General features: G+C 41.6%; 2 protein-coding genes across 5 annotated transcripts in view; one reads left to right on the top strand and one right to left on the bottom strand.

Annotated features, from left to right (window-relative positions):
• Window positions 1-13,364, bottom strand: part of Ankrd45 (ankyrin repeat domain 45) — a 33,448-nt gene that overhangs the window by 12,411 nt on the left and 7,673 nt on the right. Inside the window, exons 1-3 of one of the 4 annotated variants that reach the window (XM_048357631.1) lie at window positions 12,459-12,528; window positions 6,749-7,091; window positions 3,770-3,937 (exon numbers count right to left, since the gene is read on the bottom strand). In XM_048357631.1, coding sequence (XP_048213588.1) covers window positions 3,770-3,937; window positions 6,749-7,076 — 496 coding nt within the window. In that variant the 5' untranslated portion in view covers window positions 7,077-7,091; window positions 12,459-12,528. Of the gene's footprint in view, window positions 1-3,769; window positions 3,938-6,748; window positions 7,092-11,779; window positions 11,860-12,458; window positions 12,529-13,364 lie in introns of those variants that run through there. The other 3 variants (XM_048357630.1, XM_048357632.1, XM_048357633.1) reach the window with 3 other exon arrangements.
• Window positions 140-1,822, top strand: Tex50 (testis expressed 50). The gene is made up of 2 exons (XM_048357654.1): window positions 140-463; window positions 1,583-1,822. The coding sequence occupies exons 1-2, from the start codon at window positions 140-142 to the stop codon at window positions 1,820-1,822; spliced, it is 564 nt and encodes a 187-aa protein (XP_048213611.1).

Raw genomic sequence — 13,364 nt, 5'->3', positions numbered from 1 at the left:
GGTATTCTGGGTATATTTGGCTGATTGGCAAGACTATCTGAAATGCCTTGACTGAAGTACCATATGAATAATACGCAGGGCATTTTCTCATCAATTTTTTAAGTTAACTCCAGATTTTCTTCCCAGTTGTGAAAGAAAGATGTCTAATCAAGGCCTGGCCCTGATTTTTCCTCTGTTGTTTATCTGCTTTTTCAAGGGGAGCTTCTGTATTTGTGATGGAACAATCTGGACAAAGGTTGGATGGGAGATTTTTCCAGAAGAAGTGCACTATCTGAAAGTTAAGGCTTCTCCATCTCACTGTCTACCTTTCCCTCTGGACAAGCTATTCTGCAACTTTGCTAACATGGATATAGTTCAGAGTTGTTTGCACCTTAGTTATATTTTAGTACAAGCTCTCTTTTTAATCCTGTCTGTTTTATCTGTCCATTACCTGTGGATGAAATGGAAGAAACACCAAAAAAAGGTGAATTTCTGACACAATCATAGAACTTCAAAGAGTTTAGAGAGTAAGATCATCGGCTTCTCTGAACAAAGGTTATTCTCCTTTGCAACCTTCTCCCTTCTGAGTATCTTGCGTATATTAGGTGCTCAACAAATGTGTACTGAGTCAGAATTTCCTTAAAAACATCTAGACTACTACTATTTCAAGTACAAGTAGTGAGCTACAGTGTGTATGATGTGTAGAAAATGAAGCCACCTGTCTAAGCCCATGGGTAAGTCATTTGCTCTTTCTCAGCTCTTGTTCCAGATCATAGAATGATCAATGATCTGGAACACGAGATCTCCTAAAGACCTTCTGGGCCTGTCTACGAAAGCTAAGTGCAAATGTTGATATGAACTTTTTAAATGGGCTGTAAACTAATTTCTAATGCTTGGATAATTTTCTGAGAACTAGAACTTTCAAATTTCCCACTTTGCCACTAGGCGGCACCATAGTTGGAGGCAATTCTAAAAACCCATTGGAATATGTGTGTGTGTGTGTCTGTCTGTCTGTCTGTGTGTGTCTGTGTGTGTGTATTATTGACCTTCAGAACAATGTAGTTAAATGTTTTCTTTTTTATTATTATTATAAAGGTGATGTACAGAGAGGTTACAGGAAATGAGTACATTTCCTTTTTGGACAATGTCACTCCTCCTCGTGCTCTTTCCCAGTTTTGCACCTCCCATTCCCACCCATAGTTCATAGTTATAGTTCATTTTCAACGTAGTGTCTAATGAGTACCACATCTGCGTTTGTTCACCCCTTTGCTTTCTTCTTTTATAGATACTTGTGGTTATGGTGTGTTACAGGTGGATACTGTTTAGCAAAGGAAGTCAAGATGCTAATATTCAAATCATCTCTCCCAGCAGAGTGCTCTAAGCATATAAAGCACTAATTAAAGTTTGTTGATGACAGTAATGATCAATCTACCCTTGTTTTGCATAATAGAGAAGAGAAGTTCTTCTTATACTTTCTTTGATAAATTTTCTCTTGTATAAATAACTGCTGTGTGCATTTAATAGAATTTTAAGTTTATATATGCAGAATATGGGTTTAAATTGAAATCAGATAAAAGTGTCTCATTTGTTTTGCTCCTTTTAGCTGAGAAGACAAGCCTCCTTAGATAAGCCTGAAAAAGACCTAGAAAGTCCATCCATCTATGACATTGATCAAATTCTCTGCAGACTGCTGGCCACAACATCAATGATGACCAAGTACCTGAAAAAGGTGTCCCAACATTCTTCCCCTAAGAAAGTTAAACACCACAACTCAAAGAGCAAGAAGAGTGGAGGAGGAGGAAAGGAATCAGAGTATATGAAACATAAGCACATGCAAATATAGCTCAATCAAACATGGAAATTACAAGAGAGATCATTGAGAGGACTTATCTAAGGGTAAAAGTAGCTCTTTGAGAGCCTTTGTAATTTTTTTGCCACCATCTTTACTGAAATGAGCTCAAAAAAAAGTTTAGATTTCCATTCTACAAAAAAAAAAAAAGACTCCATATTTACTAAGTGGCTCCTAAGACAAAACAAACACCTTGGCCTGGCATGTAAGGGTATGATTTGACTGTGAGAGCAGCAGCACTTTTTAAGTAGTGATTACATGACAGGTATTTTGCTAAGTGCTTTTCAGCTTCTCATTTAACTCTTACATCTCTTAGGAGAAAGGAACTATTATTGGTCTCTTTTGCTCAGAGAAAAGTCAGATCGAATTTAAGTACTTTGTTCAAGTGGACACAGACAACAGCACTGAAACTTATTATTCCGTCTATGCTATAACCTAACCCTGGAAACTATGACTTATTTACTCTTCCAGTAAAGCAATCTTAGGTCATTGTCCTCCAAGAGACCACTTTCACACACACCTCTAAGGTTTTGTTCATGCCTCTTTCCCTTCTATTGTCTATTCAGATATCATCCATGCTTTGAGGCCCAGCTCAACCCCAACAGGCTGACTTTGTGGCCCATAGCATGGATGACTCACTCTGCAATGTTTGCCCTTAATCATCATTACAGCATTGTCTATGTGTTTACAGATTATCTTTCCCCTAACAAATATCCGGAAAGCTGAAACAATCTATTATACCTACAACTGTAAATTCCTGTTCAACAGTAGTAATCAGTAAATGCTTACAAGCACAAATGCAGATAACCCATGTAAAATAAATGCTGTGTTACACGTGTTCATAAGCACTCATTTTTGTATCTTCATACAAAGTTAGATATTACTATAAAATATTAGAAAAACTTCAAGTAGCACAGAGGCTGTATGGAGCTGGGAATATGGCCTACTGGCAAGAGTGTTTACCTTGTCTACATGAAGCCCTGGGTTCGATTCCCCAGTACCCCATATATAGAAAATGGCCAGAAGTGGCACTGTGGCTCAAGTGGTAGAGTGCTAGCCTTGAGCAAAAAAGAAGCCAGGGACAGTGCTCAGACCCAGAGTTCAAAGATCAAAAAAAGAATTCTGTATAATATACTGAAAAGTTGAGAAATTAAAAGTGTACAGCTCAATGAATTTCTATATATGAATGTGTCTATGCAACAGTAAACAAATTAAGAAAAAGGTAACATATCCCAGAAGTTCTCCCAAGCCGTAAGAGTAATTGCTATTGTAGTTGTTAGCATAACATTAACTGGGCTTAAATAAATATTTTAATCAGTATTAACATTTTTAAGTCTAAATTTGTTATTAAGGTGTTGTACAGAGGAGTTATCATTCCATGAGTCTGGTAATGAGTACATTTCTCTTTTTTGGACAATGCCACCTTTTCCTTCATAATATTACCATTTTTTTCTATCTGAGAATTAAATATATTACTGAAATTTTTTTAGCATTTAAAGAGTAGTTTATTTTGGCTGGGTCTCTCAGAAAACAGTGGCTGACATATTGTATGTATTGGTTACCCTGTTATAAGTGGCCTGGCATGTAAGGGTATGATTTTATTGTGAGAGCAGCAGCACTTTTCAAGTATTGATCACATGACAAGTATTAACAAGCTCCCAAGATATACAATTCATATTAGATACAATGTTGTGGACAAATGGCAAATTAGAGTGGACAAAGAGAAAAAGACAGATTTCATATACTATTGAAAAGAGTAAATGAAAAATATAGGGCTATAGGTGCAGCCCAAATGGTAGAGTGCTTACCTAGCAGGCACAGCACTGTAAGTTCAAAGCTCGGTGTCATTTTTGAAAAATTATCTAGCTCACAGGGGAAAATGTTAATCATGTTTTTCCATCACATCTGTTCAGTTTGTTAAGAGTATATAAGCTTCCTTACCTGCACAGTCCAGAAATTCAACACACTCAGTCTGATTATATCGTGCAGCAACATCTCGAGCCTTTTCTTCCCGGAAGTTCAAAGCATCTATATCAACATCCAGTTCTACAAGTGCTTTCAAAGTTTCCAAACGACCCCAGGCTGCAGCACAGTGTAAGAGTGTGTAACCTAGTGAACAGAATGAAGATGGTCAGGTCTGATAGACTATGAACAATCTCCAACTCAGGACAATCTAACATGACTGGGGGGGGGGGCAGGGAGGGAGCTTACAGTAGTACAAAAGCCATATACAGACAGTAGAAACCATGCAGAATCTTGGTGTTCAAATTGTCTAGTACTCTCCTAAAATGCTGAGAAGCAAAAGTGAACACAGTTCCCAGTCAGCCTCACTATCACAAAGATAGACGATGGATAATCTCCAGTGAGTAGTTTGCTAAGCCAGGAATAGAATGGATATATAAAATGCATTTTCTGCTTACACTATTTTGCAATAGCGTGGATTTATGACCCCATCGTAAGTCAAGGTGCATCTGTACACTGCTTTAGACTATGGGATACCGTAGATTATGACTGAGTACTGAATGTGACATTAACTGCTTTACATAAACTTAAACTTTATAAACTCTGGAGTGTTAGAATTACTGCGATTCTCATCTTACAGATAAGAAAACTGAAGTCCAGAGATGTTAAGAAACTTGCCCAAGGAACACAGCCAAAGAATGATGAACACAAGATAACCAACACAGGCAGTCTGAAGTCGGAGCAATTCAACATGAGCTAAGGAAGATAGCAACCTGCTTTGGATCAACCTGATGCTATGGTTTTAAGGAATTTTCCATGGAACCATAAGTACTCTAGCACTACTGTTAGCACTATCATAGAAATTACTCCAACTGTATGCTTTGGTTTGGAGATTAACCTTTTGAATTAAAGCTGAAATTGTGAACTACCAAATTAGAAAGTTTTATATGTGTATTTATATATACATATATAAATATATATATACTTTCTGAAGTAACTGTGAGGTAGTATCATTGTTGGGGTGATAAATATGGGATGTCTTATGTTTTTCAGGCTAATTTAAAAACTAAAAAAGACCAAAAACCATCATTCTATCTTACTGTGAAAGTCCTCAGTTAAATAGGGGACCTAACACCAAGAAAGCAGCTAGCAGTCCTAGCTAGGGAAGCAAGATGTGGTTGCTCACATTCTGCCTCTCGCTGACGTTTCTGTTGCCTTGCTGTCCCTCAAGGGAGAGTTATTTAGACTGAGAGGTAACTTGTGGTTCTTGTCCACTCTCTGCCTACCTGATTTCAACTGTGCTAGGAATCCAATCTTGGGCGTTTCCCAGCATCTCAGGGAGAACACAGCCCTGGTTCTCCAGATGGAAGGTACAAATTCAGTACAACCCCATATCAAAACCAGTTTGAAGACTTGTAGTTAGAGCACAAGTGGCTCACACCTGTAATTCTACCTATTCAGGAGGCTGAGACCTGGAGGATCACATTTCAAAGCCAGCCCATGTAGAAAAACACTGTAAGAGTCTTATCTCAAATTAACTGACAAAATGCTGAATTGGAGGCACAGTTCAAATGGTAGAGCACCAGACATGAACAAGAAACCTGAGCAAAAGAGCAAGGTGCTGAGTTCAAACCCTAGTGCCAGCACAAAATAAAAATTAAAATTAAAAAATAAGCAGTGGGAAAGTGGGGTACAAGTGACTAGGCAGGAGAGTATATCTGGCCACCAGGCTGAGCCATTTGGTGTGGTAGACTTCTGGTGCCAATGGTGTCTAAACCCTGCTTCTGGTTTAAGAAGGTAAATATACTCAAACCACACTCCAAGTCAATATAGGGTTACGAAAATTCACTATACCCACAGAGGCAGGTGCTATACTAACACAAGAAAAGTTGAGCAAGAGAATAAACAAAGGTGTGAGATCTATTGAGCATTTTAGTGTACTTCATTAAATCCAGTAGCTGTGAGGAGGTCATAATGGCCCATGGAGCATGAAGGCCAGAGCATCTCTAGCTTTACCAATGCTACACTGGAAGTAGGCACACAAAGTAAGATTAAAATCTGGGGTCAGCTGCCCAACAGAGTGTTTGGTTGCTGGTGGTCTGTTTTATTTTTGTCATACTCAGAGCTAGGCAGATACTCTAACACTTGAGCCACTCCATCAGCTCTCTGTGTGTGTTATTTTTTGAGACAGGGTCTTGCTTTATATCCTGACCAGCCCTGAATGTGATCCTCCCTATTTGTGCTTCCCCACATTACTGAGATGACAGGTGCACACCCTTGTACCCAGCCATTGGTCAAGATGCAGGTCTCTAAACCATTTTTGTCTGAATTATCCTCAAACTGCAATCTCCTGATCTCTATCTCCCAAGCTGCCATGTCCAGCTCCCCTTTTTTATTTATTTATTTATCTATTTTGCCAGTCCTGGGGCTTGGACTCAGGGCCTGAGCACTGTCCCTGGCTTCTTTTGCTCAAGGCTAGCACTCTGCCACTTGAGCCACAGCGCCACTTCTGGCTATTTTTTGTATATGTGATGCTGGGGAATTGAACCAGGGAAAAGAAGCCAGGGACAGTGCTCAGGCCCTGAGTTCAAGCCCCAGGACTGGCAAAAAAAAAAAAAAAAAAAGAATTCACTATTTGGAAATTTACTATATACCACACACCATTACTTATATTTATTAACTTATTTAATCTTCCTAACACCCTATAAGAAAATATTACACTCATTTTGCCAATTAAGAAACAGTAAAAAAAAAAAAAAAGTACGTAGGTACTTGCCAAGTCACATAGCTAATAATAAAATTGGAGTTCTTAAATAGACATTATCAGCATTGATATATTTACCTTTGTACACCATATATGTATGCATGCATATATACTGGGCACATCAAATGTATCCAGCCTTAAATATAGTACATAGTACCTGTAAATAGTCCTAAGAGAGATAAAAGATGTAATACCTCTGGTGGTTTGCTCATTCAGATTCACACCATATTTTGCCAAAGCTCTAATGACATCACTTTGCCCAGCCATGCAAGCTGCATACAACAAGTTTCTCCCAACAATGTCTTCTTCCAAGAGAAGTTGCATGGCATTTTCGTGATGGGGATTTTCAGGATCCTCAAAAATCTTCTGCAAACTTTCTACATCCCCAGTGAGAGCGGGTTGTAGGAGAGGGTTCTCCGCGCCCATTTCTTCTGGCTCTTGGGATTCATCATCATCTAGTTGCTGTGAGGAAGATAGTGATTTTTCTGAACCATCAGACTCAAGGCTTTCTTCTGGATCCATTAAATCCTAAAATACCTATGACCGAAATAGAAATCTTTTCAAACTAGTATTTACTTGTTTTATCATTCAACTGATTGGATAGTAGAAAATTACATTAAGAAAATAATTCTAAAATAAGATAATTTTATCAAAGTTTGCTGTACATGTTATGAGTAAATACATGCTAAATGTGTGATATAAACATTAAAAAATAAGAAGAGAAGGGAAAGATTGAAGTCAGCTAAATTCATTAGGAAATGATTAAAAGAGAACGTTAAAGAGACATGCCTGCCTAAAACAGACCCTTCTTTGGGAAGGCTCATGTGCCTGTAATCCTAAACTCAGAAAGCTGAGATCTGAAGATCACAGCTTAAAGCCAGCCCAGAAAGACAAATCTGAGGGACTCATCTCCAATAAGCCAGCAAAAAGATGGAAGGAGGCTCAAGTAGTAGAACACCAGATAAGCAGACTAAAAGGCCCTGAGTTAAAACACTAGTTCCAGCATATGAGAGAGAGAGAGAGAGAGAGAGAGAGAGAGAGAGAGAAAATAATTGGATTATTGGAGCCAAATTATGAAGACTTTAAAACATAGGCAGTGACATTTAGAAAGAATCCATTCCCTCAGTAATACTTAGTGAAAGCTAACAAATACACTATTATACTATGCTATACACTATTATACTATACACACTGTGTAAATTATAAAAGTGACAATCAAATTTATCTCCTGTCCTCAACAACTTAACATTCCAAGGGAGAAAATATGGTATACACAAAAGGTAACAAAGTAACAAGTACCTTGAGAGGGGGGACATAGCCCCACAAAACAGTGCATAACTGTTGAATGGAATAAATTACAGTGGTATAACCTGTGGCAGGCAGCTTCTGCCAGGGCTCCCAGTGCCCTTCCATGCTCCTCACTATTCATACTTCCATGTAAGGCACTCCCATTGTGTGGGGGCTGCACATGGCAACTTGCTTGCAGTGAAACAGCATTAATGGCATGTGCTGCTTTGACTTGTTTACATACAACATAACAGTATGTGGCATCTAGCTCAAACATACTCTCTCCCTGCTGCTTTTCACATGATGGAGAGGAAAAGCTTTCAAGAAACAGATGGCAACATCTGGCCATAGCCAGTAAGAACTGCTCTCAGGCCAACAGCCTATGCAATAACGCCATGGGAAAAAAAAGAGGTGGGAGGGGCTGGGGATATAGCCTAGTGGCAAGAGTGCCTGCCTCGGATACACGAGGCCCTAGGTTCGATTCCCCAGCACCACATATACAGAAAACGGCCAGAAGCGGCGCTGTGGCTCAAGTGGCAGAGTGCTAGCCTTGAGCAAAAAGAAGCCAGGGACAGTGCTCAGGCCCTGAGTCCAAGGCCCAGGACTGGCCAAAAAAAAAAAAAAAAAAGAGGTGGGCATGATAGAAGATGCCTGAAATTCCAGGCTGAGGCAGGAGGATCATGAGTTTGAGGAAAACTAGGGCTACAAAGCAAAGTCCTGTCTCAAAAGAACTATTTTTTAAAAAAGGAAAAGCTAGTGTGAACACAAGGTTCAGAATAATTTTTCCCAGGAGTAAAGGACAGGTGAAGAAAAAGAACAGGAAAGAAAGGAAATCACACAGTCAGTCAAGACTCTAGCTTTTAAACTAGGTCGCAGAGAACAGGCAAGACATTGGCACTGAAATTTCAGAAGGAAGACAATTCAGAAAGAAGAATCTAAAAGTACCAAATAAAAAATGCAAGGTATTTTAGGGCATGACCAAGTGGCTACCTTGCACAACATAAGCCATTCCAAATAAGCAAGAGACTCATAAGAGAGGCTAAGTCTGTAACTTTTGTAAGTCTGAACTTGGCTTTTGTAGATGACCAGAGAGGAGTTGCTGAAGTGTTAATGCTGGCAATGAAGTATAGTGTCACATCCATGATCTCACAAGCCAAGGTACACAAACTGGACAAAGACAAGAGACAGAATTTGACAGTTACTAAAAAAAAAAGTCTGGATTCATGAGAGCAAGAACTTTCTAATTCAGGGCTCATGCTCTCCCTTAGCTTTCTTTCTCAAAACTGCTGCACTCTATCACTTGAGCCACACCTCCACCTGTAGCTTTTTGCTGGTTATTTGGCAATAAGAGTAGCTGAGATTTGTCTTCCTGGCTGGCTTTAAACCTCAATATAAGATCTCAGCCTCCAGAGTAGTTAGGATTACAAGCATGAGCTATACATGCCCAGCTGTATTATTTTCTACATAAGAAAAAAAAATTCTGTCTCAGGCACTGGTGACTCAAGTCTGCAATCCTACTCAGGAGGCTGAGATCTGGAGATCATGGTTCGAAGCCAGCCCAGGCAGGAAAGTCCATGGGACTCTTGTCTCCAGTTAACCACAAAGAAAGCTGGAAGTGGAGATGTGGCTCAAATGGTAGAGTGCTAGACTTGAGCAAAACAGCTCAAGGACAGTACCCAGCCCTGAGTTCATGCCTCAGGACCAGCAGACACACACGCACACACACACACACACACACAATCCCTGTGGTCATGTATCTTTATATTCTAGAAACAATGAAAACAAATAACTTCAGAGTGTGATAAGTGTTTCAAAAGAAATAAACAGGGTAAAGTGTTAGGAAGTTAACTACAGTGATGAGAAAAATATGATCTAGGGAGGTAATGAGATGATACTGATGAAAGCCTCAGGAGAATGGGGCTTTCCCAAGCAGGGTTTGTAAAGGGCCAGGTAACAAATACTTTAGGCTGCTGGGCCCTCCTGTCTCTATCACTACTCAGCTCTGCAGTTGGAACATAAGAATAGTCATGAACATCACATTGAAGTGCCAGACTTTGAAGTCAGGCCCCACTTTACCACGCGAACCCCACTTTACCACGCGAACCCCACTTTACCACGTGAACCTGAGATAAGCAGGCCCTGTGAGCAGACCCAGAGCAAGCTTATTAGGGCCCAGCCAGTCAAGAACTCTAACCGCTGGGAATGCTTAACTCTAACCAACCCTAGAATGCCTCGAGCCCTATCAGATTTGTACCTGTGTCCTAATCTTGCTTGCTTGAACACCTGATGCTGTAACTTTGTTTTTGCCTTTATAAGCTCTGTGTAATCGCAGCTCAGGGCTCCCTCCTAACCTCCACTGTGTCGGTGGGTAGTACGAGGCCCGAGTTGCAGCTCGCTTGCCTTGCCTTGCTTTTGCATTTCGGAACGTCTGAGTCTTGGTGGCCTTCTTGGTGGTCGTTTTGCAACTTGGCACAACATAAATGAATATGATGTGTCTGTGTTTAAAGAAGACATTTGCAAAACAGGTAGCAGCCCACAGGCCAAAGTTTTCTGGTCTCATTTTTAAGGAGTGACAGTCTAGAGTGCTAAAAACTAAATTGTCCTTTGATTCTGTGGTGAGATAAGGGAAAGAAAAAAGGATATGAGTGAAAGAAAGATAGTTACAGCATGCACTTTATCCAGGTAGAATATAGGGGCTGGGGGTCTAGCTTGCCCAGCAAAATTGAGTCTCTAGATTCAATCCTAGCACTTCGCTCAATCAACCAACAAGTAAATAATTGGTAGAACCTTAGAATGTCTCTAGCTACCATAGTCCTACATTAATGTCTTCCTTCTATAAACGTATATGCACTTACAAACTGTTGAAGTGTGATTATATATAATGGAAAAGCTAAATAAGATTGACTTGCACATAACTTTTTCACATATTTTGTAAACATAGGGAGTTTAAAAATGGAGATGGTATAGCAGCTCAAGAATATAGGTAGCTCTAGTGGCAAGAGTGCCTGCCTCGGATACACGAGGCCCTAGGTTCGATTCCCCAGCACCACATATACAGAAAACAGCCAGAAGCAGCGCTGTGGCTCAAGTGGCAGAGTGCTAGCCTTGAGCGGGAAGAGGCCAGGGACAGTGCTCAGGCCCTGAGTCTAAGGCCCAGGGACTGGCCAAAAAAAAAAAAAAGAATATAGGCAGCTCTAACATTCTAAGCCATCATACTTCGTATGCCAGACAAAAATGAAGCATCTAATTCTAACCAAAGGCTAACACCTGGAAAAGACTTTGAAGCTGAAGATGCTCGTGTCTGAGGAGGATGGTGCTCGGTGCATCTCCCAGAAGGGGCAAATAAAGGAAAGCTCTATAGCTTCCATGACAGAAACCTCAGCTTCATTTGAAGACATATGGCAATTTGCCAGTTCGTTTGAACTGTTTGTTTGTGCATCTATCAGCAGAATAGTCCAGCACAGATGTCTGTGAGAACAAGGATGGGGTCATTAACAAGTATCATGTACTGACTGCAGGAAAGTCACAAAAAGGTTAGAAGTCACAGAACATGTTCTTGGAAAATTCTGCCAGCCGAGGTAGCTTATGCTTGTAATCTCAGCGATGAAGGGCACTCTGTGAAAAATACATGAAGCAAAAAGAACTAGAGACAGAGCTTAAGTAGTAGAGCACTTGTCTAGCAAGCTCAAAGCCTTGAGCTCATATCCCAGTTCTATAAGTATTGGAGAAAATATATGTGTTATTTTAGATGGTAACAAATTGGTCCCCAATCCCTTGGATTTCTCAGCCTAAATCAACAATGCCAGGGTGAGTTGAGGGATACAATTGTAGTATGCCAAGGATGCCTTATTGGAAAGAAAAGAAGAAAGGAAGGGAACGAGGGAGGAAGGGAGGGCCGGAAGGGAAGGAAGGAAAAGAAAAAAAGGCTGGGCATCTACATTAGCCTGAGGATGGGAGGATCCAGAAGAGCTTTCCCAGGAGATGTGACCGTCAATAAAAGAGTGGAAGGAGTCTCTGGGAGGATGACGATAAAGCACCCGCAAGGAGGCAAACCAGACAGCTTGGAGTGCCATACAGGAGAAGGGGAAAGATCTTTTAAGCCAACTGAATCTCCCTCCCTCCTTTCCTCCCTCCCCCCCCGCCCCCCCCCCCTCAATAAGTATTCTCTTCAGGATTTTAAGTCCCAGCTCAAAGAGCCCCAATCTCCTCCATCCCTTCAATTCATCTTCCACCCTCCCCAACCCCAGCCTCCCCCCCCCCCCGCGCCCTCCCCCCCCCCCAAGGAGATCCCCGTTCTCCAGGTTCAACAAAGGCAAGCTTGGCCTGGGGCCGAGGTAGGGGCAGGAGGGGGTGGGGGGAGGGAACAGCAGGGTCACCCTGGGGCACGTGAGCGGAGGAGGGGGGCTTCCACCGAGATGGGGGGGGGGCTGTGATCGGGTCCAAGGTCCAAGGGTCGAGGCCGGGTGCCGGAGGGCTGCGGACCCCCGCGCGGAAGCCCATCTTCCTCCAGCCCCTGCTGGAGCAGCCTGGCGGGGAGATGCCCATCTCTCCGGCCTCGGCCCCACCAGGGGTGCCCCCTGCGCCCTCCGGCCCTCCGCGCGGGGACCCCCGACTCACCGCCGGCTGGGCCCGGGCTTCCGAGGTTACCATGGCGACGGTGCGCCGGGCGCTGCGGCGCGGCTCCCCCCGCATCCCCGCACCGCAGTTCCGGCTGCACGCCAAGGTCAAGATCGCCAAGGATTAAATCACTCTTTCCAACGGTGCTGTGTGCCTGAGGGTGTCTTTTTATTTAGTAAAATTTCTGTCATGTGGTCTGCATTTTACGATCTTAGAAAAATAAATAAAATTTAAAAATAAGATAGGCATGTTGTTTGACCCAAGGTAGTCTTTTAAAATGAAGAGATTTTTTTTTTCTGGAAATTTGAAGATGCAATCTTTTGAAAACCAGGAAGGAGTGTAATTATAACATTTATAACATTGTGTATTCCCCCCCACCCCATACACACACACACACACATACACCAGGGTGGGCACTTGGTGGACTGTCCAAGGGTAGGGACCTGGCCTGCCTACCTATCAAGGATCTTCTGTTATTTATTTATTTATTTATTTATTTATTTATTTATTTATTTATTTATTTTTTGCCAGTCCTGGGGCTTGGACTCAGGGCCTGAGCACTGTCCCTGGCTTCTTTTTGCTCAAGGCTAGCACTCTGCCACTTGAGCCACAGCGCCACTTCTGGCCATTTTCTATATATGTGGTGCTGGGGAATCGAACCCAGGGCCTCATGTATATGAGGCAGGCACTCTTGCCACTAGGCCATATCCCCAGCCCCAAATCTTCTGTTATTTTGATATACAGCATATTACATTTTTGGATGCACATGTACAGTTAAAGTTTTTAAACAAAAGAAGTCATCCTCTGACTAATATTTAGAATCAGATTGTTTCATGGAGCTTTTTTTTCCCTCCAACACCTACTGTTAAATTCTCTATAATCTTGTATTTTTAAAAACAAGATTCC

This window comes from Perognathus longimembris, chromosome 11, assembly GCF_023159225.1.
Source record: "Perognathus longimembris pacificus isolate PPM17 chromosome 11, ASM2315922v1, whole genome shotgun sequence".
NCBI lineage: Eukaryota > Metazoa > Chordata > Mammalia > Rodentia > Heteromyidae > Perognathus > Perognathus longimembris.
This window is presented reverse-complemented; position numbering and strand designations above follow the sequence as displayed.